This window comes from Nomascus leucogenys, chromosome 12, assembly GCF_006542625.1.
Source record: "Nomascus leucogenys isolate Asia chromosome 12, Asia_NLE_v1, whole genome shotgun sequence".
NCBI classification, from domain to species: Eukaryota; Metazoa; Chordata; class Mammalia; order Primates; family Hylobatidae; genus Nomascus; species Nomascus leucogenys.
In genome coordinates, this window is record NC_044392.1 from 19,424,686 (window position 1) to 19,448,828 (window position 24,143).

The window sequence follows — 24,143 nt, forward strand, 5'->3', positions numbered from 1 at the left end:
TGCTGACCCCTGATCTACAAGGTCCATAAAACCAGTCAGGCAAACAACAGGCATCAATTCTATCATGCTCAGCTAATCTAGAGACACTATGTGCATTCCAAGGCTTTTGAACACCTGTGAACACAGAAGCATGGCACTAAATGGTAAACAAGGAATAGACAAAGTGCCACCTTTCTCTTCCTTCCTTCCTTCCTTCCTGAAGGTCCACTACATGATAGCCAGGCACTGTTAATTTATTTTATATGTAAGTTTCCTCATTTGGAGAAATTTCTAAAGAGCAGGTTTTGTTTTCAAGAACTCCAAGCTGACAAATCAGCTAGAAAATGAACACTCTTATATGCACCTGGATAAAATATTTGTTTCAGCCAGGCAAAGTGGCTCATGCCTGAAATCCCAGCACTTTGGGAGGCCAAGGTGGGCGGATCACTTGAGGTCAGGAGTTCGAGACCAGCCTGGCCAACATGGTGAAACCCCATCTCTACTAAAAATATTTAAAAAGTTAGCTGGGTGTGGTGGCACACGCCTGTAATCCCAGCTACTCAGGAGGCTAAGGCAGGAAAACTGCTTGAACCTGGGAGATGGAGGTTGCACTGAGCCAAGATTACGCCACTGCACTCCAGCCTGGGTGGCCGAATGAGACCCTGTCTCACACAAACAAACAAACAAAAATTGTTTCAAACCAACCTATGACTTTATACAAGCCACTTCTCTTTTCTGGGTCTCAATTTCCACAAAGGGAAAACTGGTAAGCTTCAAACAGATGACCTCTGAAGTTCCCAACAGAGAACAAGTACTTACCTTAAAACTGTCAAAAATAACAGCTAAAATTTATTGAACACTTTCTATGTCAGACACCTTTTCTAATCACTTTACATGTGCTAACATATTTTTCATGTGGGGAAACTGAGGCCGAGGGGTGTGAAGTGATTGGTCAAAGATCACCAGAAGAGTCAGTGGTAGGGCTGTGATTTAAACACAAGTGGTCTGAATCCAAAGTCCACGTCCTTAACCACCAACCATTAAACTTTATTCTACATGCAAAAACCTTATTTTCCCAATGACCTACAACCCAAATACTAAAACAACATGATTTGTCTCTCTAATAAATAAAGAGGACACAGGAGAAAGGAAAGAAAGGACAGGTAACAAGATTACTTGCTCCCAGGAATGAAATATGATGTTCCATGGATAATTAGTTTGGTCCCTAATCCGCAACATCACAAAAGATATCTGTTTGGATCAATACCATTTCTTCTCACACAGTCTGGCATTGTCTTTTGTAGACGATATTTCTTTGTGTCAAACTAAAAAAGAAAGAAGTGGGATTCACAACTCCATTTAGAAAGAGAAAATGTTATAAATGTACAGAAACTACGTATGTGTCACTCAACATAAGTGACTTATCAGTATGCAACAGAAAAGTCCATACTTCAAAGAGGAGCTCATATGCAAAGGAAAGTTTCAAAGACCCATGGTGATAACCCAATATAAGAAAATTTGGCCGGATGCGGTGGCTCACAGCGCCTGTAATCCCAGCACTTTGGGAAGCCACGGTGGATGGATCACCTGAGGTCAGGAGTTTGGGACCAGCCTGGCCAAGATGGCGAAACCCCATCTCTATTAAAAGTACAAAAATTAGCCGGGGGTAGTTGGTTCTCATCTGTAATCCCATCTGCTTGGGAGGCTGAGGGAGGAGAATCGCTTGAACCCAGGAGGCGGAGGTTGCAGTGAGCCAAGATCACGCCACTGCACTCCAGCCTGGGCAACAAAAGCGAAACTCTGTCTCAAAAAAAAAAAAAAAAGAAAGAAAATTCATCAAGCAATTTAGGCAGCAAAAAGTATTACTAGCTGGAAAGACTAGGGGTGAAAAACAAAAGCACATTTGTGTGTTACAGAAAACATAACTGAAAATAACATCAAATCAATGCCAAATTAGAGAAGAAATGAAGGGACTCTTAATCTATGACCAATGGAACTAAATTCAGAAAGAATACTTTTTTTTTTTTTTTGAAATGGAGTCTCGCTCTGTCACCCAGGCTGGAGTGCAGTGGCGCGATCTCGGCTCACTGCAAGCTCCGCCTCTCGGGTTTACGCCATTCTCCTGCCTCAGCCTCCCAAGTAGCTGGGACTCCAGGTGCCCACCACCATGCCCAGATAATTTTTTGTTTTTTAGTAGAGACAGGGCTTCACCATGTTAGCCAGGATGGTCTCGATCTCCTGACCTCATGACCCACCTGCCTCAGCCTCCCAAAGGCCACCGCGCCAGGCCAAGAATACTTTTTTAGCAAGGCAGATAAGGGCTTCTCAGAAAGCCTAAAACAAAGTATTACTACTATTGATAGTTGTTCTTTTTCTTTCTTCACTTGAGTACAGCTATGATGTCTGCCTCTGTATTAACAGCACCAGAGAAACATAAATAGAAAAACAGGTAACACCAGGCCAGGTGTGGTGGCTCATGCCTATAATCTCAGCTCTCTGGAGGCCGAGGTAGAAGGATCACTTAAGGCCAGGAGTTCAACACCAGCCTGGAAAACGTAACAAGACCCTGTTTCTTAAAAAAAAAAAAAAAAAAAAAAAAAAAAAAATTGGTTTTTTTTTTTTTTTTTTTTTTTTTTTTTTTTTTTTTTTTTTTTTTTGAGAGAGTCTTAACTCTGTCACCCAGGCTGGAGTGAGGTGAAATGATCTTGGCTCACTGAAACCTCCACCTCCCAGGTTCAAGTGATTATCCTGCCTCAGCCTCCCATAGCTGGGTTTACAGACACCAGCCACCATGCCCGGCTAATTTGTGTGTGTGTTTTTAGTAGAGATGGGGTTCCACCATCTTGGCCAGGCTGGTCTTGAACTCCTGACCTCAAGTGATCCGCCTGCCTCGGCCTCCCAAGGTGCTGAAATTACAGGTGTGAGCCACCATGCCTGGCTTAAACATTTGTTTTTAATTAGCCAGGCTTGGTGGCACACATCTGTAGTCCCACCTACTCAGGAAGCTGAGGTGAGAGGATCACTTGAGCCCAGAAGTTCAAAGGGGCAGTGATCACTCCATTGCACTCCAGCCTGGGTAACAGAGTGAGACCCCGTCTCGCCAAAAAGAAAGAGGTTAAGGAGGAGAAGACTCTAGACCAAAAGAAGTAACTGATATTATTGAAATTATTTGATAGCAATCACAATTATTTGGATAACTATTTTCACATATGTAAGCAAACCAAATAGGGTCTCAAAAGTTTGAGACCAAATGATTCATGTTCTCTACTTCAACCTAAAAAAAAGTTAAAGAATTCTACAATTACAAAAAGAACAGTTATTCTATAGTTACAAAAAGACTTGAAACTTTCACCTGAATGCATCTCTTTGTTACAAAACCACTAAGGGAGGTAGGGGGAACTTCATGATTCATCAATGCTGCCTGCTTTTTTAAACCCAGGAAATTCCTTTACACCCCCTCCTGGCTCTAGCCAGCAAGAACTGTAGGTGTACTACTCTAGTCATTCCTTTATCGGTAACATACTATGTTAACACTATGTATATGTAAAACTGATTTTTGGTCAAATATTCCAAATTGTAAATTAATTTGCTCAGATCTGATTTTTAAAATAATTTATTTTAAAATTATTTAAAAATGTCAGGATGCTGACATTCTCTCCATTCAAAATTTTGGTGGTGCAGCCACTATAGAAAACAATATGACAGTTCCTCAAAAAAATTAAAAATAGAATGACTATGTGATCCAGCAATTTAACTTCTGGGTATGTATGCAAAAGAATTGAAAGCAGAAGCTGGAACATACATTTGAACACCAATGTTTATAGCAGCATGGTTCACAATAGCTACAAGGTAGAAACAACCTAAATGTCCATGGAAGGTGAAAGAATAAACAAAATATGGTATATACATACAATGGAACATTATTTAGCCTTTAAAAGATATAAAATCCTGACACATGCTAACATGTATGAATCTTGGGCACATGACACTAAGTGAAATAAGCCAGTCACAAAAAAGGGCAAATACTGTATGTTCCACTCATATGAGGTACCTATTAATAGAAGAGTCGAATTCAGAGATAGAAAGTAGGATGGTGGTTGCCAAGGGCTGAGGAGAGAGGGATACAAGGACTTATTGTTAAATAAGTACGGTAACAGATTTGCAAGATGAAAAGCTTTCTGGAGATGGATGGCGATGATAGTAGCAAAGCAAAATGAATGTACTTAATGCCGCTGAACTGGCATTAAGACTTTAAAATGGCTAAAATGGTAAATTTTATAAGGATTGTACCACAATTTTTTTTTTCATTAACAGATTGGGGGAGGATTTTCTTAGAGGACAATTTGGGGTAATATTTGCTTTGTAATAAATTCACCCATCTATAATATTCCAAATCTATCCCATTAAGTCTGAGCTGTAATCTTCCACCCACTACTTATCACCACTTCACTGATTTCAACAGAATTCTTTTCTCTATTGACTTGAAATAGTCAAAAAAAAATACAAAAATCCTTCTCAAAGGTTTTTCCACATTTAGACACAGTATCTAGCAATGATCAAAATGTGATTTATTTTCAAATTCTGATCAAATTTAGAAATTATGTCTTTTCTACAAAGACAATACTAAGCTCTCAAACTAATATTGAGTCTCGCAATCATATGATATAAACATGTAATTTCACCATATTCACTTTTGGTGAGGAAACTAATTTGCCCAGTTACAGAAGAAACCAGTGTCATCCAAGTAACCATATGCCAAGTCTTAAGCTGCAATCCTTAAATTAAATGACTTGAGGCCGGGTGCGGTGGCTCATGCCTGTAATCCCAGCACTTTCGGAGGCCGAGGCGGGTGGATCACCTGAGGTCGGGAGTTCGAGACCAGCCTAACCAACATGGAGAAACCCCGTCCCTACTAAAAATACAAAATTAGCTGGACATGGTGGTGCATGCCTGTAATCCCAGCTACTCAGGAGGCTGAGGCAGGAGAATCACTTGAACCCGAGAGGCGGAGGTTGCGGTGAGGCAAGATCGTGCCATTGCACTCCAGCCTGGGCAACAAGAGTGAAACTCCATCTCAGAAAAAATAAATAAGTAAATAAATAAATTACCTGGTTTTCTCATAACTGAATAAATGCTTACTTTTAAGTTAATCCTATAAAAATTGAGATAATATAAAAAACAGGAAGAATAATCACTTTTTACTAAGACCATCATTTGTAAGAAAACTCCAGGTTCCTAAAAACACAAATGGCTAATGTGTTTAAGGTATGTAGTTTTCCAAATAATTTTTTCTTCTATCAATAACATTCTTTTACCTATTTGACAATATAAAATTAACATTATTAGGCAAACAACTGTTCACTGCAGATGCCATTCTATTTTTCCCATTTTTAAACAATTGTGTATAGCATTACCATTGGTCTGAAGAGAAAAACTTATTCCCATCTTCTTAATGTGATCGAAATTTTCATTTTCATTTCCAAACCAAAATCCCTGGAAAATCTTGCTTTGCCTGAGTACGAGAAGCCTAAATTTCCTGTCCTTTAGCCAATATAAGGTTAACAGTTAAGCATAATAATTGTCACACACAAAAAATAGAAAGCAGATGCAAGTTATTAGAGATAAAAAGGTAAAATCAAAACAAAGTTATAATTACCTTATAAAGTTTTTAATGAGGGAAATCAGAAGACAATTTTGTAACATGGCAAAACTACACCTAGAAATATAGAGTCCTTTTTCAAACAGTGCATTCCACATTAGATAAAAAATTGAACTGGAGAACAAAAACAAAACAAAAAGACAATGATGAAAAACTTAGGCAGGGCTGGGTGTGGGAGCTTACACCTGTATTCCCAACACTTTCGGAGCCTGAGGCGGGTAGATCACTTGAGCCCCGGAGTTCAAGACCAGCCTGGGCAACATGGCGAGGCCCATCTCTAAAAAATTTAATTAATTAATTAATTGAAAAATGTTTTAAAACGTAGGCAGGCAAAAAGCCTCAGGCCAATCCTAAACCTACAAAACATCAAAATCTTATGGTCAACTTTTATTATAACGACACTCCTTTATTAGTTTGGAGGTTATGGTTTAATCAAAGTGTAGATATACGCATATTCCTAATACCTGTATATCAGATTCTACTAGGTAACCAAAACAGCAAACTCTGAAAATGGTTATTTGAACGTTAATTTGTAAAAATAAGGGCCAGGAGCAGTGGCTCATGCCGGTAATCCCAGCACTTTGGGAGGCCGAGGAGGGCGGATCACAAGGTCAGGAGATCGAGACCATCCTGTCTAACATGGTGAAAGCCTGTCTCTACTAAAAATACAAAAAAATTAGCCAGGTGTGGTGGCCGGCGCCTGTAGTCCCAGCTACTTGGGAGGCTGAAGCAGGAGAATGGCGTAAACCCGGGAGGCAGAGCTTGCAGTGAGCCGAGATCGCGCCACTGCACTCCAGCCTGGGCAGCAGAGCAAGACTCTGTCTCAAAAAAAAATTAATTAATTAATTTTAAAAAAAAATAAGGAACTTAATAGAACAGAGAGAGAAAAGCCCAACAAAATTTCAGTAAGGAAAAATACTGCCTACTAAGCTAGTGTTAGAACCTGTGCAACGATGAGTGTTAAAAAAGAGGGAAAAGTCTGCCTGTACTTCACAGTAGCTTCTAAGTTGATGTCAAAATGGCTAAAAATATCTCACTAAAATAATTCCTTCACCAAACATCAAAAGGAAAAGGTAGCGCTCACAGGATATTAGTGCAAGCTCCAAGTCTTTCACAATGCATACAGTTCTACTTTCAAAGGGCCTCCCTAAGATACTTACATGTCAGTGGCACTACAGCTGGGTTTATTAAGAGAACAGCCTTTACTTATCCTTTAAAGTATTCCTGGAGAAAGGACACCAACCAAGCAATTCAACTCTGTAGGGGAGGGGAATCCGCAAATATGAATAGGTAATTTATTAAGCTTGTGAATTCATTGCAGAGATACTCTGGAATATATAGTCTTATCTGTCTCCTCGTTATCTTCTTACCCTCCAAAGATTCCAATTAGGCAAAGTCTCAAATGTTTACTCCTCTTTGAAAAGGACCTCAGTACCCCATTGCCATTGCCCTCGCCATCTCATCATTCTGCTTTTTTACTCTTCCCTTAATACAATATAAATACACCACGCCCATAACACCACACGCTCCACGCTGACACTCCATACATCTCTCCCCATAGAACAACCCAAAACATCCCATACTTAATGGTCCAACACCAACTAAAACAAAAACTCTACACGTCCCCCCATATAATACATGAAACACTACACATTCCACACACATAATAACCCAAAAGTCATTAATACCTCCAACCCCATTCAACCCGTACTTAACACATTCTACACACTCATGATAGCATATAAATTATACTCTTCTCCATAACTCGCTACACACACACACACGCCACGCACCGTATAAAAGCCTAAACGACACACCACTGCAGCGTTCAAACGCTGGGAAGAAGACTCCCTTGTGGCACCGGAAACCCACGAGGTTGGAAGTGGGAGGGGAAGAGGGCCAGATACTTCACCTGAAAATCCGCCAGGATCATCTCCCGGTCCATGTTGGACGCCATGGCGGCCGCCGAGTTCCGCGGCTCCGGGAGCGAAGCGCGCACCTGGGAAGCAGACGGCACCTCCTGCGACCGTCGCCGCCGCCGCCGCCGCCGCCGGGCGCCGAGGGGCTGGCGGGCGAGCCGGCGGGCGGGCCGGCGGGCCAGCGGGCGGGGCAGCGCGGGAGGCGCTAGGCGCTCATGCACTCGGTAACCTTCAGGCGCCCCGGCCGCCCGCCTGCAACCTGCGGAGTCCGCGTCGCAGCAGCCCGGACAGGGAGATTGGTCTGGATGTGGGACCGGTCTTACAGTCGCGGGCCAGGATGAGGGCAGGTTGCAACAGCGCGCACCCGGCTACCTTCAGCGGCGTTAAGCCCGGCGGGGGCGGGGAAACCGAGAGAGCGAGCGGGCGGGCGAACGCCGCGGCCGCCTCCGCCTCCTCCGCTTCCTCCCTGGCCGCCGCCTCCGCCCCTGGTTGGCCAGCGCCACGGCTGTCGCACATTTTGCCTGTCATCGAGGTCGCAAAGCGCCGCTTTGCGGCTTCCACGTGACCACCCTCCTGTCAAGCGCAGGGCGCGCGACTACCCGGCCAGGATCTGTTCGCTGGCGGCAGAGACGGCAACCTGCAGCTGCGGAAGCTTCAAGTCTCGCAACAGGTTATTCCAGTTTGGATTTAAGCAAAGGCCTCGGGATAGCGCCTCCCCCTAGCTGAGGCGGGGACCAGATTGTGCACCTCACGTGGTTGGTCACACAAATACACACCAGCCTCACAAACCAACTGAACACACTGTTACAACTCGTCTAACAGCATTTCAGAAATATACGTTTTCTCTACAATGTTTCACCAAAATACAACTTCATATAGTCTCTCACGCTCAACCTGTCAAAACCGAATCCACACTGTCACACCCAGTCCCAAGCTCCCTGACGTCTGCATCCTTAGACTCCGTAACACAGAAGTAACCAGACTGCCATGGTAGACATGGGAGAGACGAGGAAGCTGAGAAAAGTAAAAATCTCGTCCCAGAGAAGAGGAGGAGCATTTTTTTTAATTGATAAGGTAGTTATGAGAAATAACAACCTCCAGTTAATAGGGTTGCTCCAAAGGGGGAAAAAAGGGAAAACCTTTCTACTGCTGCAGTTATATTTGTTTTTTTTAAGCTGAGACATCTTACAAATGGGGTAAAACTTGAATCCAGCTTTGAATATAGTCAGTCTATTTTTATTTATTTCTTTATTTCTTTCTTTATTTTGAGACGGAGTCTCGCACTGTGGTCCGGGCTGGAGTGCAGTGGCGCGATCTCGGCTCACTGCAACCTCCTCTTTCTGGGTTCAAGCGATTGTCCTGCCTCAGCCTCCAGAGTAGCTGGGATTACAGGCGCCCGCCACCATGCCTGGCTAAGTTTTTGTTTTATTTTTAGTAGAGACGGGGTTTCACTATGTTGCCCAGGCTGATCTCGAACTCCTGTCCTCGTGATCTGCCCTCCTCGGCCTCCCAAAGTGCTGGGATTACAGGCGTGAGCCACCGCACCCGGCCTATTCATTTTCATAAGAAACTATTTTGGAATATTCACCAATTATTGAAAGTTTCAACCCATGGTCAGAAATTGACAGCCTCTGTAACTAAAACAGCCAAAGACTATGTACAGTGAAGTGTGACAGTTTGTAATTGTCGTCCAGGTTAGAGAAAGTGTGACAGTGGAAGTTGTTCATCCTTGATTTGGGAAAATATCAGCTTCTGGATTGACATGGGGCATTTACTTGCTTTGGATAGTATATAAAAGCTTGAAAATGTGAAGTAAGATTGCTGATTTTATCCTGTAGAGCTAAAATAAAAACTAGTGAAATCATCATGTAGCATGAAGGCCTAGGCTTCCCTTAAGAACTTTTTAAACTTGTATTATTTATTTACTTTTTTAGAGACAGGGCCTCACTATGTTGCCCAGGCTGGCTTCCAACTCCTGTGCTCAAGCCATCCTCCCACCTCAGCCTCCTGGGAGTGGGGATTACAGGTGTGAGCCATACCACCACACCCAGCAAGGCCTAGGCTCCATAAACCGGGAATATATTCATGAGAAATCAGAAATATGACTTAATTGTTCAGTTTCACTGAATATAAAGAAGTGCACTATATTATGATCTGAGTTTATTGTGTGTTTTCTTAAATGAAAATAGGCTGGCCTACAACTCTTAAGTAATGATCTGTGTTTAGACCAGAATTAGCTAGATAATAGAACCCTCCACAGTCACATGAATCAAAATGTCTTAATTTTTATCTGTAAGAAAATAATTCCATGGCCAGGGCAGTGGCTCATGCCTGTAATCCCAACACTTTGGGAGGCCGAGGCAGGCAGATCACTTGAGGTCAGGAGTTCAAGACCAGCCTGGCCAACATAGTGAAATCCCATCTCTGCTAAAAATAATACAAAAATTAGCCGGGCATGGTGGCATGTGCCTGTGGTCCCAGCTACTCGGGAGGCTGAGGGACGAGAATCACCTAAACCCGGGAGGTGGAGGTTGCAGTGTGAACCAAGATCACACCACTGCACCCCAGCCTGGGTGACAGAGTGAAACTCTGTTTCAAAATAAATAAATATTTTTTAAAAAAGAAAGTAATTCCAAAAGTCAGCACAAATGTGAATCATGAGGCAAAACACAGCACCGTTAATATAAATGTGGCAATTCAGTTGCCCCATTCATATAGGCCACCCTCAGTATAAGGCAGGTGAATAATTGTTTCTAGTTATATGGCCAAGGATTAATGCAGTCCTAAAAAGTTGAGGGTTTTTCTCTGTGATGATCCATGTGTACCTCAGAACCCATTCAAATCCCATGTTGCTCCCTTTTTCTTTCCTTTCTCTCCATCTGGAAATTAAAACAATGTGGTATGTAGAACGATGGAATGAACACACTAGACATTCAGGCATATATTAGTACTGCTTTTCCAAATAATTAGCTGAGGGAACGTGGATGAGTCACTTAATCTCTCTGACTTCAGCTTCTCACAGGACTATTTCCTCTGATAAATGAAAAAACAATATGTAAATGCATGGAAAATATAAAATATTGGTATCACACTAACATAAATTTAATAGTCAATAATTGTAGTTTGAGTTCTAACTCTGCTCTTTAACAAAGGCTCTCTGGTTCTATTTCTTTATATCTAAAATTGGGCTAGTAAAACTTGTGATTTTGAATGTTGAATGATAAAATGCTTGTGAAAATTCCTCATAAACCTTAAAATGCTCCAAACATATTAGTTATTACTCTGTATACCAATTCCTAAATGCTTTTCTCAGGACCACCCCTTTCATAAAGTTTAAGCCAGTAAGGATCTTTCTCCTTTCTAATCACTGCTTTTAGTATCTTTACAACACAACTTAGTGCTCCAGTAAATTCTGCAATTTTTTTTCTCTAATTGTTTTCATATATGTATGTTTAATCTCCCCCCAAAGGTTGAAAGTTTCTTGAGATTATAAACCGCTTTATGCCATGTGTTTTTATATTCACCATAGTGCAAACATAGCAAAGTCTTGTGAACATAACAGATAGTAAATGCTTTTGAATTTATTAATTTTTATTGGGAGTCTACTGTGTACAGATACATTACAAACTTTATCTCATTTAATGTTTACAACTACTACTTTACAGAATATAAAGCTGCTCTGACAAGTTAAGAATTTGCTCAAAGTCATGCTACAAAGTGACAAACCTAGGACTCAAGGCTAGGTCAAATTAGTGCTCTTTCCACTTACCATGTTGCCGCTGTACAATTTCCCTTCCATGCTGCTTAGTTTACACCGTTCCCAAAGACACTGTTTCTTCCCTATGGCCTAACTCTTCATGGTTGGATACCTAGCATCCAGAGTAATTATCTACTACAGATAAGAGGAGGGAAGAAAAATAAATACTGAATTAGGAGAAAAAAAATCATTTTTCATTTCTCCAGAATTCCATCCTTAAGAGAAACAATTTCAGTTAAGTGTCATAAACCAAAAGAAGGAAACGTAAAGAAATTTGGTGCATGCATGAGCAAAGAAAAGTAATTTTAATTTATCTATTCTCATAGTTGGCCCATAGTAGGAGTTCATGGAGCTCAGCCTAAGTTAAATACAGATCTTTTTCTAGAATCTCCATGTTCTTTTAAAAGAAACTTTTATATCATCTTTATTTCCAATATAAATAATAAATATTATTTATATTTTACTAAATTTTTATTTGAAATTATTTTAGAATAGTTCCAAAGACAGTACAGAATGTTCCTGCATGCCTTTAGCCCATTTTTCTCTAATGTTACCATCTTATTTAACATGGTACATCTATCAAAACTAGGAAATTAACACTGCTAAATACTACTAGTTAAATTCTAGAGGCTCTATTTGGATTTTTACACTAATGTCCTTTTCTTGTTCCATGGTCCAATAATACCACATTACATTTAGTTGTCATGTCTCAGTAGCCTCTTCCAATCTGTGACAGTTTCTCAGTGGACACTTCTGAAGAGTCAGGAACTTTATAAAATCTCCCTCAATCTGGGATTGCCTAATGTATTCTCAGAATTACACTGAGTTTACGCATTTGGGGGAAAATACCGCAGAGGTGATATGTCCTTGTTACATCATATCAAGGCCATGTGTTATCAACTTGAGTTATTACTGGTAGTGATAACCTTGATTCTTTGGTTGAGATAACCAGTTTCTTAAATAATACTTCTTGCTCATAATGTAATTCATGAGAAGACTAATGCTACTACACATAGGTGTTTCATCTAGTGATTTAATGTTGTTTAGGATACTAGTGGCTGACCCTGGACTAATGGAAAAAGTATAAGGTTTGGAGCCCCAAGAACTGAATTCAAATCCTATGTCTACTATTTACTGACTTTAAATCACAATTTCTGCCAGCCTCAATTCCCTCACCTGAAATATGGGGATTATTATCATAGTCACTTCACAGAATTGTTGTAAAGATTAATATATGCATTGGCTGTGTGTGGTGGCCCACGCCTGTAATCCCAGCACTTTGGGAGGCCGAGGTGGGCGGATCATGAGGTCAGGAGTTCGAGACCAGCCTGACCAACATGGTGAAACCCTGTCTCTACTAAAGATACAAAAATTAGCGGGCATGGTGGTGCGCCCCTGTAATCCCAGCTACTCAGGAGGCTGAGGCAGAAGAATCGCTTGAACCTAGGAAGCAGAGGTTGGAGTGAGCTGAGATTGTGCCACTGCACTCTGCCTGGGTGACAGAGCGAGATTCAGTCTCAAAAAATATATATATATATATATAGAGAGAGAGAGAGAGAGAGAGATATGCATCATATTTTATAACCATGAAACACTATACAAATATTAATTGTTGCTATTATTTTTCAGCTTTTGGGTTGCTTACTGGGCTTTTTTTTCTTCTTACTTTAAAAAAGAACTTTCAGGCCTGGTGCAGTAGCTCACACCTGTAATCCCAGCACTGTGGGAGGCTGAGTCGGTCAGATCATGAGGTCAGGAGATGGAGATCATCCTGGCCAACGTGGTGAAACCCCATCTCTACTAAAAATACAAAAATTAGCTGGGTGTGGTGGTGGGCGCCTGTAATCCCAGCTACTCAGGAGGCTGAGGCAGGAGAATGGCTTGAACCCAGAGGTGGAGATTGCAGTGAGCCGGGATCGCGCCACTGCACTCCAGCCTGATGACAGAGCGAGACTCCATCTCAAAAAAAAAAAAAACTTTCAGCCTGGCCAATATAGGAAGACCCCATTTCCACAAAATTAGAAAAATTATCCAGGCATGGTGGAGCATGCCTGTGGTCCCAGCTACTCCGGAGGCTGAGGTAGGAGGGTCACTTGGGCCTGGGAAGTCAAGGCTTCAGTGAGCCATGACCATGACCAAGCCACTGCACTCTAGCCTGGGCAACAGAGTGAGAACCTGTCTCAAAAATAAAATAAAAATAATAAAAAATTTTCATAAATAAGTACCTATATGAAAAAAATCACTGAATCTCAGAAATAAAATGCTGAAGCCACAATTATAAAGTGGCAAAAAAAGGCTGCCTGGGGGTGCCCAGTCTGTTTTACACCTGTGTTGATCTATAAATAACAACAAAAAGGAAGACTTTGAGACCAGTTAAAGAAATAGTAAATACCACATACACATTTCCAAAAGTTAATCATTCAGAAACTGTACCTACTTGAGTCAATGAGGGAAAAGCACAGAATAATTTGACTAAATCACATTTCTATTCTATGTCTCTCTCTCTTTTTTTTTTTTTTTTTTTGGAGACTGCTGGAGTACAGTGACGCTATCTCGGCTCACTGCCACCACTGCCTCCCAGGTTCAAGCAATTCTCCTGCCTCAGCCTCCTGAACAGCTGGGATTACAGGCGCCAGCCACCACACCCAGCTAATTTTTTTTTGTATTTTTAGTGGAGTTGGGGTTTAACCATGTTGGCCAGGCTGGTCTCAAACTCCTGACCTCAGGTGATCTGCCCACCTTGGCCTCCCAAAACGCTGGGATTATAGGCGTGAGCCACCGCGTCCGGCCATTTCTATGTCTCCTTAAATGATTATGAACTGCTGGAGCAAAAGGTTTCCATGACTGTTAATATTTAATATCTAACTATAAAGGCTATATTTCAGTATTTGATGTACTTATCATTTTGATGTGAAAAGGGAAAGCACCACTCTCAATATAGTAGAAACTTAACTATGAATTTTTCTTTTAAGCCATGTTAGAATATAAGCTTATTGAGGGTAGAGATACCCTTGAATCTGCTTTAGTGAACCAACCCTCAATAAATACTAGATTTTCACTGGAGTTACTGTGTAATACTTACGTATGCCTTCTGAACTAAGACCCTAACCTCTGCACTGCCAATTCTGGTTTACCCAACAGGCATATGAAGCACATGCTTCAGGGCACCAGCAAAATCAGAATGTTAAAAAAACAAAACTTTGCCAAATAATTTAATATCTCAGCAAAACCACTGAAGTAGCCATCATGGGAAAAAAATCAGAACTTTGTTGGACTTTTTTACTCTTATTTTGGGGTTCTGTTATTTTTCTTTTTATTTCTATATGAGGAAGAGGTGGTAGAACATCAAAATCTTTTTGGTGCTTAGGGCCTCCAAAAATCTTAATACAACTCTGTGTACATCTTAAATTATCATAAGTTTTACTTAGTTATTCAGCAATAAGCATTTTATTTCATGAAAATTATAGTACGTTTACCCGTACTTTATGTAATCATACACTTTAAGATTCTTCCTCTTTACAATTTATCTCTAAGCAGGAAACCATAATAAATGCTAGAAGGCAATCCTCATAAATTGGACTAATACCAGTTCTCTCTTATCAGCCAACAGTGCTAATATGTCCTCACACCCTCTTGCTGTATGAAAAGATTACACAGTTCCCAGAATAATCAAAAGTAAATTATTATTTATTTCTTACTGGTATAAATGGAATCTTAAATGTTTCTATTTGAAACGTCTACATATATGAAAGAAAAAGAGAGTTAATTTCTTGTTTTGTAGTTCTCATTTGAGTCACAATTCAAGTTTAGTTACCTAAGAAAAGAACTCCAGTTTTTTTCTCAACAATTATGTTAAAGAAAACACTGCCGGATTCTTCCCAGTTTCAACTTTCCCTCTACCTACCAGCCAATCTCTTGCTGGATGAGTATCCAGAGGTTTCTGGTGTGTTTTGTTAATACTCCCAGTGTACTTCAAGAAGGGTACAGATATTGCTTGAGGATCCGCTTGCCAAAGGCCGGTTCTCATTAGACATGTCATTTTTTGCTTGGTTTCATTTTGACCACTGGGTGCATCATGCAACTGTGTTGGATATTTTTAAGAGTATAAAAATACAGAAAGCAATAGTTAATTAATCTCACATAGCTAAAAGAGGAAGTTAAAAGTACTGGAAATTGGTGTCGGATGATTAAAGGATTAGGAGAGAAACCATTCCTTTACATCTAGAAAACCAAGCCACTTCTAAGTAGTGAGAGAACTTCGGCAACCAAGAAATGGCTTTGTTAGAAAACACTTCACACGACTTATTTTAAACTTTGCTTTAAATTTAATTGCTTTTCGCCTTTTTCTCTAATAATAGGACTATTTCGCAGTTTCTAGTCCTTGATTAATTAAGGCTTCAGAGTTCGTTCTTACATATGCCATGTCTTAAGTTTTCATAAAATTCAGTCTATACAAGACTTGCTTTTTGTAAGCACTGTGCTTAGTGGCAGTCCAGATTTTCCCCTCCACCCCCGCGGCCACCCCTGCCCACCGCACCGTCGGGCGTGGATCTGGCAGGTGCGAGGCCGAGGCCCAGGGCTCAGCGAAAGAGGCCGAGTTTACGGAGCGCGCGCGCCCTAGAGGAGGCAGCAGCAGCCGCAGGCCTGGCCGCCCGAACTTTGCGAGCCTGGCGGGGGAGCACAGAGGCGGGCCGACCTGCCCCGCTAGCGCTGAAAGAACGACTCCCTTTATGCCAGCTCGCTGTCCGCCTTCCCGCAGCCTACGCTGCGGAGCCTCAAAGACCCTGCGGCCCTCCACAACCGTCTTAAATAACAAACCCCTGTCCTCGCCCCCGTAGGAATTGGGGCAGCTGGGGGTTCGCGTCACAGACTCAAGCCCGCCAGCAGGAGAAGGGCAGGCCGGGCTTCGCGGGGCCGAACCCCGCTCCAGCTGGGGACAGGCCGCCTAGCCGGCGGGAGGGAGCCGGCGCGAGAGACTTGACGGGAGGAGGTGGAGAGCGGGAGGCGGGAATGAGGGCGCGGGACCGGGCGGGCGGAGCGAGCGAGACTGCGAGCGCGAGCGCCAGCAGGGCGGAGGGCGGGGCGTGGGCGGTGCCCGGCCTTCCCGCTCCCGCGGCGCTGCAACTCTGCCGAGCCTCCTTAAAACTCTGCCGTTAAAATGGGGGCGGGTTTTTCAACTCAAAAAGCGCTCAATTTTTTTCTTTTCAAAAAAAGCTGATGAGATCGGAAAAAAGGGAGAAGAAACCGGCACCCTCTTTGAGAGGCAACAGAAGCAGCAATTGTTTCAGCGAAAAAAGCAGCAACGGAGGGAGTGAAGGAAAAAAGCAAAAAAGGGGGCGACACGCAAGTGCCTGTAGGGGTGAAAGGAGCAGGGACCGGCGATCTAGGGGGGGATCAGCTACAAAAGAAACTGTCACTGGGAGCGGTGCGGCCAGGGAGGAAGCAGTGCTGCCAGGCTCGGCTCCAGGGCACAGCTGGCTGGCGGCTGCCCTGTCCGCAGCAAAGGGGCACAGGCCGGGGACCGCGAGAGGTGGCGAAGTGGCACCGGGCGCCGAAGCTGCTGAGCGCTCGCCGAGACGGCGACGGGACTGGCTGCGCCCTGGAACTGCGGCGACTCTCCCTACTCTGAACTTGGCCTACGTTTCCCAGGACTCTCCCCATCTCCGGAGGCCCCCACAAAACCGGGAAAGGAAGGAAAGGACAGCGGCGGCAGCAGCTCAATGAGTGCCTACGGCAGAAAGCCTGAACGAGCGCGGTCGTAGGCGGGAAGTTCCCGGGGGGCTGCCCAGTGCAGCCGCAATGCTGCCGCGAGCTGCCCCAGCACTCCGGGCCCCGTAGACGCTTCCCGCATCGCTCTCCTTCTTCAGGCTGCCGGGAGTCCCGGGACCTGGCGGGGCCGGCATGACGGGCTTCTCGGGGGCCCGCTGCACGCCCGGCAGCCTCCGGAGACGCGCGCCGAGCCCGGCTCCCACGGCCTCTGAGGCTCGGCGGGGCTGCGGCTGCCTGGCGGGCGGGCTCCGGAGCTTTCCTGAGCGGCATTAGCCCACGGCTTGGCCCGAACGCGACTAAAGGCTCTTCTGGAGAAGCCCAGAGCACTGGGCAGTCGTTACGACCTGTAACTTGAGGGCCACGGAACTGCTACTCCCGTTCGCCTTTGGCGATCATCTTTTAACCCCCCGGAGCACGTCAGCATCCAGCCACCGCGGCGCTCTCCCAGCAGCGGAGGACCCAGGACTATCCCTTCGGCGAGACGGATGGAAACCGAGCCCCCTGGAGGACCTGCCCCTGCAGTTCTGCCTCACACGGCTCAAGTCACCACCGTGAACAAGGGTGGGTGAATGCCTTTTCTTCCCCCTGAATGTCTTTCCTTCCGCGGCATTTTCTGCCCCGATCTATAGTCCCTTGAGTCTCCACACACACTCCTCACAGAGATCTGTAGCGTAGGTACGTGACAGCTCTGCCTACATCTGACGTCCGGAGTCATTAACCAGGAATGTATGTGTGTCTGTGTGTCTCTCTGTGGAGTCGTCAGAATTCTTCATAGGGGTTAAGCTAAAAAAGCGAGGCGAGGTGCCCCTCTCCAATGGCTCAGTTTTGCTGAATAATCACGTGTGAATCGAGGGGCGGGCTTTTGGCAGGCAGATCTTACTAGTATTTACTACCAAGCTCTACTCCAGATTAACCATCCCAGTCCTTCTGTCAGTCTCCGATGCCATCATGCAGCCTGGTTAGGAGCAAAGGAAAGGGGAAAAAGAAAAACGACTAATTCATCTTTTCCTGATCGTCAGGACCCTAGAGAATGGCCGAGCCTTGGGGGAACGAGTTGGCGTCCGCAGCTGCCAGGGGGGACCTAGAGCAACTTACTAGTTTGTTGCAAAATAATGTAAACGTCAATGCACAAAATGGATTTGGAAGGACTGCGCTGCAGGTTGGTATTCAGAGAGGTGGGGAAAACAAGTCAATAATGTTGCCTACGTGACCCGGGTTACTAGATTTACAGCTTTTAAGCTTTCAGGGACATAAAATTTCACTGTTTTTAAACCTAGTTGGTTGCCATATTTTATATCTTTAAGTGGATGCAACTTCTCAAAATGACGTACTTTGAACAAACTCCTCAAATCCAATAACATCCTTGATATCAAGTGGGGTCCAGATTTGGTCTTAGTTTTTGGAATGTTTTTGTGACGGTGGGGATTTTAAAGTAGTCATTGTAGGGCCGAGGTTTGTTTGTTTTGTTTTGTTTTTAAAGACAGCTCTGTAAACACATTATTATGATTATTATTTGAAGTAAATACACTGCTATTAGTGGTTTTACGTACTTTGCCCCCAATAATAGACTTTAACGTTAATTTTCTTGACTACTGGTGAGGGTGTTTTTCCTTCAAATGCTTCAAGTTTTGACAAACGACCTTTCCTCGTTTGGAATGGGTGGCCTGGGCACCGGGACAGGATGTACATTTTACAGTTAATGTAATACCATCCACTCATTCAGGAGTCGGGAGGAATAAAAAGTTGAATTTTCTAATCAGAGCTCAGCTGCAGTGTCTTTGTCTCTACGGTCATGCCGTGGTGTGCTCTAATTTTCAGTAATTAGATTTACAGGCAACAATTGACACATGTCCAGCTGCCAAGTATTGTACCTGATAATTTTTTTCCTCTTCGGAATGTTATCATGTAACTTAGGTGAAAGGCTTAGAAACAGAAAAATGACAAAATAGTTTAAAATAGTTGCTTTATCAGAGTCTGATGATATTCTTATGAGCTATTCTTATTTGGAAATGCAACACTTGAAGCTGTTTTTGAAAACCCAGTGGGGAGAGGGTTTTTAGAGGGCTTTGTTTCGGTTACAAGAATTAAAAATTTAAGTGCCAAGAGATATACTACTAACAAACAAAGTCCATACAGTCTGTACATTTTCAATCAGAATACAATGGCGTTGCAAAAATTTCAGTGTTAAGGAAGTTTATGCACAGATACTAAATTATTTATCTCGTATTGCTGCTACATTAAGTAATGATTTTTTTTCTTTTTCTACCTAGTAGTTTTGAACAGGTTTAGTGATGATAGCAAAGTAACAAATTTAATATATTGAAAAGTTTCCTTTTGAAAACTCAAAAGATTATATAAACTTCACAAAGAATGAGCTACTTAACCCATGTTCATAATAAGATTTTACAGGATTTTTGATGAACAGGAAGACTGGGAAATTAATAATATTCTTTTAAAAAGTTTTGACAAACATTTTTAATACAACTTTACAATCTTGTTTATATTAAACATACTTGTCAAGATACTAACACCCACTTATTGTGGCTTAGTCCTTGTACATATAACGAAACACACACACAGAAACTGGAGTTTCAAGGCTTATTTTCAATATGTATAATCCTGACTCTGAAGTTGTGTCATAAGTCAAGAAATAACTTTCTTCAAAACCATTTCCAATATTGCTATTATCTTCTGTGAAAAAAGGTGAATTTTCTTCTACAATTATGTTTATTTACTCAATTTCAAAAGCCTTTTCCACCTTCCTAATGTACATTTTTCTATCAGGTTAATATCAAAGGCCTTAATCGTATGTTTGCTTTACAAAGATCCAAGGTATCTGTCTCTTATTTTTCTCATTCCAGGTCCTTAAATATTATTAAATCTTTAGAGACAGTTGTGGTCGTATCAATTTTTAATAACCAAAAAGTATGTTTCATTGAAGTTCTTGAAATATAAATTATGTATCACTGTTTACCACTGCTCCAAAGGAAGAGCTAAAAATCAACAGTTTTATCAACAGGGGAGCTTAGTATCTTGTCCATCTATGTAGTTTGCATTTACAAAATATTACTCATTCTAAATATATTTTATTATGTTATTTAATGTGTGATTAGATTTTTTTAACAAACGTTTAAAAAAGATAGAATGACTTTGTATTTTCCATTAGCATTTAATTTCATAAACATTGAGTGTCTATTACACAAGATATTTATTATAAATTTAGATTATTATGGATATACCTAAATATAAATAAACCAGTGTAAATGCTGAAAATGTGTGGCATGTTAATGAAAGTAATATTTTTTCACAACTAAATTTTATGCATTTTATATTTGCACGCTGTTCTACAAGATATTTTATAAGAGACCACTGATAGAGTGAAATATATTCAAACAATAGTAAATAATCTTTGTTATGTGAATTATTTGTATGTTGATAGCAAGTGTTAATACCACATTCTGACTTTTAAAATGTTGGCAGTTTACAAATAGCTATTCCTTAAATGCTTGATAATAACTGAAAAAGGAACTAACACAGGATCACCAGTTGATTATTAAATGAGCTCAAACCACAAGACAAGGCTGTCCGTGTCCCAAAACACCCATTAAATATCTTATTTTTTCTTCTTTTGCTCATTTGAAAATCAGGAGGCTTGTCAGAACTTTGAGAAACAGTATATAATGTAATGGAGTGACTATTTCATTATTTTCAAGAACAGTTGTCATACAATAATTTCCTACTGTGATACAAGGCATATCAGGAATTTAGTTTTATATAAATTAATATCATAAGCAATTTAGAACACTGTGGCTTATTTAACACCTTAATAATCAGTAATGTTTTGTAACTTAAAATGAAGGATTCTAAACATTGAATACACCTAGTAGCCAATATTAAATAACTTGCAAATAAAAAATATTTTTAAGAAATGCTTGGAAATTTGGAGCCATATCTATTTGGAGGGAACTTGTAAAAATTGATCATTTAAGAAAATATCAGGCCTGGATTTTTAAGACATCATTTTTACACTCGCTGATGGAGTTGGTTTAGAGAAACTCAACATCCTTATTTGTTTGCAGTAGCTATTTAGAAAATAAAGTTTAACCACATTGATTTTCTAGAATTAATACCACAGGCACATTTTTATGATCATGAACAATCAAACAGAAGGAGACTCTTATTTAAATCCCAAATTCCATTTCTGTTATTTTAATAAATTCGTGAAATTACACAACTCTTCATGCAACATAGAGAACTGAGTTGTTAGCAAATGCTATACATGTTGCACAAATTCTATCTTATTGATCAATTTAAGACGTTAGACTTTTGGGCCCATTTAAGACGTTCCATCACAGAAGCTCAATTTTTAGAAGTTGTCTTCTACTTTCACCTACTAGCACTTTTCTGCATTTGACTCCTTCAAGCCTCATCCTATGGGTCTTCCGCAAGAACTCCATCAAAAATAAATAGTTACATAAATGGAAGGACAGGCAGATATTTTAAAATATTTCTGTAGCATGAGCACTTGAAGTATTCTACCATTTCTACTTCTTTTCCAGGTTATGAAACTTGGAAATCCCGAGATTGCCAGGAGACTGCTACTTAGAGGTGCTAATCCCAATTTGAAAGACCGAACTGGTTTCGCTGTCATTCATGATGCGGCCAGAGCAGGTTTCCTGGACACTTTACAGACTTTGCTGGAGTTTCAAGCTGATGTTAACATCGAGGATAATGAAGGGAACCTGCCCTTGCACTTGGCTGCCAAAGAAGGCCACCTCCGGGTGGTGGAGTTCCTGGTGAAGCACACGGCCAGCAATGTGGGGCATCGGAACCATAAGGGGGACACCGCCTGTGATTTGGCCAGGCTCTATGGGAGGAACGAGGTTGTTAGCCTGATGCAGGCAAACAGGGCTGGGGGAGCCACAAATCTTCAATAAATGTGGGGAGGGCTCCCCCACGTTGCCTCTACTTTATCAATTAACTGGGTAGCTCTCCTGACCCTTAATGTCATTTGTTAAAATACAGTTCTGTCATGTTAAGCAGCGAAATTTTCTGAAACTGCATAAGTGAAAATCTTACAACAGGTTTATGAATATATTTAAGCAACATCTTTTTCACCTGCAAAATCTGTTCTAACATGTAATTGCAAATAGCTTTGACTTTCTTCTGAATATTTTATCTTTCCTTGGCTTTTCCCTTGCTTCCCCTTTTGCCAATCTCAACACCCAACTTGAAGACTTTGTTTTTAAAATGGTTTGTCCTGATGCTTCTTTTGTCTAATTAAAATACTTTCAAAATAGGACAACATTTTTCTGTGATTTTCCTTCCTTTAGAACCCATACACAACTTATCACTTGCTAAGGAGAACTGTACTAAAAGTTATTGATGTCTTCAGTCTTTACACTAGAAGAGGTAGACCAACTGGAAAACTAGACATACTCTCTTAATGATTCAGTTGTTTTCATCCTTTACCCATGTCCTGTCCACCTTGGTGCCTAGTATTTCTGCTTTAAAACAAAATAAGGACATTTTTTTTTTGAAGATTAAGCCTGAAATTTCAGTGTGAATTTCCCTTAATGTCCAATCTTCCCTTTTTCTCGACATTAAGTCAAATAGTTGAAGGACAAAGTTCAGAAGTAGCAATCTGAAAACATATTTTAGCTCTAAAGTTTTAAAAGAAAATGCCACCTTAAAAATGCTTACCACTAATGGATTTTTAATCACAAAATGAAGCAAATGGTTAAATAATACATTTCCCAAAATTATATCATAAATACACTAAGTGTAATGTGGACTTTTTCTCCCTGAGTGTAAGAAATGTAAAATTATAAAATGTTTAAGTATTAAAGTGCAAATATCAATTTTTAGGGAATGAAAAACAGCGAGACAAATGTATAAATTACATATAAAGGTCATAACTATTTTAGGATCTGCAGAATAATAAATGTAGAAACTTTTAAAATAATAAATCAGCCACTCTCACAAATGGTACTTAATTTCCACAAAACTTTTTAGTAAAAGAGTATACAATCTTTTTAGGAGCACATTTACATAAAAATTTTTTTAAAATTTTTTTTAAGGAAGTAGAAATATTAAATTTCCAAGACAATTCTCCAGCATCTACTACTCAGTCATTTTAATTTACACTTTTTAACAACAGATTTCAATACAGTTATCATTTACAAATTCATACATACTTTATTCATCATCTCCCACATGATCAAAGATGTTTTATGTGAATGTTCCCTCCTACTTCATAAGCTCTCTGCCCTCACTCCAAAAAGAACAAAATGCCTCAAGGTTTATTGAAGGACATGGTTCTGATGCCTGACCTAACAAGGATTGGAATGGCTGGGTGGCAGGCAAGTGGTTTTCAATAATTTATTTTCCATGATAGTATAAAAGAATATAGAAAGAAAAGATTAATCCTTTTAATTTTGCAGTAAAATTTACATTCCCTAAGTGCAAAAAGACCTCATCCTCTGACACCTTTAACCACAAATTACTAAATAAATTTATTTTTGATGGCAACAAAATAAAACACTTAAGAAAAACAGAGATTGAGGTGGTTTTGAAGTAAAAGTGTCATATTTTGGATTTTAAAATGGAGTCAATATACAAAATATACTACTTTAATAAGCCGACTATTTTTGAACAAAACACTAACTGAAAGTAATTTTAAAAAAAAACCCTCTTACAAGTTACAACTGTAAAGATGGACGGTCATGATTTTAAAATCCAGTTTAATGGACTTCACAGCATCCAACATGTCTCGGCATTTACTTTATTTAATAGAATAAAATTTCCCTTTAGAGATTTCAAATATAAAAGCATAGGACGTTCATAAAGCAAAAGAGGAGTTACTTCTGCAGTTGCTTTGTTCTCGGGTGGTCAGAGCACAATAGAGGGAGAGGACGCTCTATCTTTTCATCAGTCTAAATGTTGTTAGGCATTAAAACATCGCCATATTACTCTAGCTCTGTGCGGGAAGTAGCTTTGCTAATCTAAGTATTTTAGAAATGAGTTATGTGGTCCCCTCTAGGAAATATGAAAAGCCATT

The 24,143-nt window shown here is 40.9% G+C and overlaps 2 protein-coding genes across 4 annotated transcripts in view; one reads left to right on the plus strand and one right to left on the minus strand.

The window, feature by feature from the left end:
* Nucleotides 1-8,045, minus strand: part of FAF1 (Fas associated factor 1) — a 511,769-nt gene extending 503,724 nt beyond the window's left edge. Inside the window, exon 1 of the mRNA XM_030823889.1 lies at nucleotides 7,551-8,045. Coding sequence (XP_030679749.1) covers nucleotides 7,551-7,595 — 45 coding nt within the window. The 5' untranslated portion in view covers nucleotides 7,596-8,045. The remainder of the gene's footprint in view (nucleotides 1-7,550) is intronic.
* A 476-nt stretch (nucleotides 8,046-8,521) lies between these two features.
* Nucleotides 8,522-22,385, plus strand: CDKN2C (cyclin dependent kinase inhibitor 2C). 3 transcript variants are annotated; one of them, XM_003258997.3, is made up of 4 exons: nucleotides 8,522-8,580; nucleotides 15,673-17,644; nucleotides 18,103-18,242; nucleotides 21,643-22,385. In XM_003258997.3, the coding sequence occupies exons 3-4, from the start codon at nucleotides 18,114-18,116 to the stop codon at nucleotides 22,018-22,020; spliced, it is 507 nt and encodes a 168-aa protein (XP_003259045.2). In that variant the 5' UTR covers nucleotides 8,522-8,580; nucleotides 15,673-17,644; nucleotides 18,103-18,113; the 3' UTR covers nucleotides 22,021-22,385. The 3 variants fall into 3 exon arrangements, 2 of the variants coding, with proteins under 2 accessions (XP_003259045.2, XP_003259044.1); XR_004032591.1 differs by lacking the exons at nucleotides 8,522-8,580; nucleotides 18,103-18,242 and having other exon boundaries at nucleotides 16,405-17,644; nucleotides 21,643-21,719; XM_003258996.4 differs by lacking the exons at nucleotides 8,522-8,580; nucleotides 15,673-17,644 and having other exon boundaries at nucleotides 17,946-18,242.
* The last annotated feature ends 1,758 nt before the right edge of the window (nucleotides 22,386-24,143 follow it).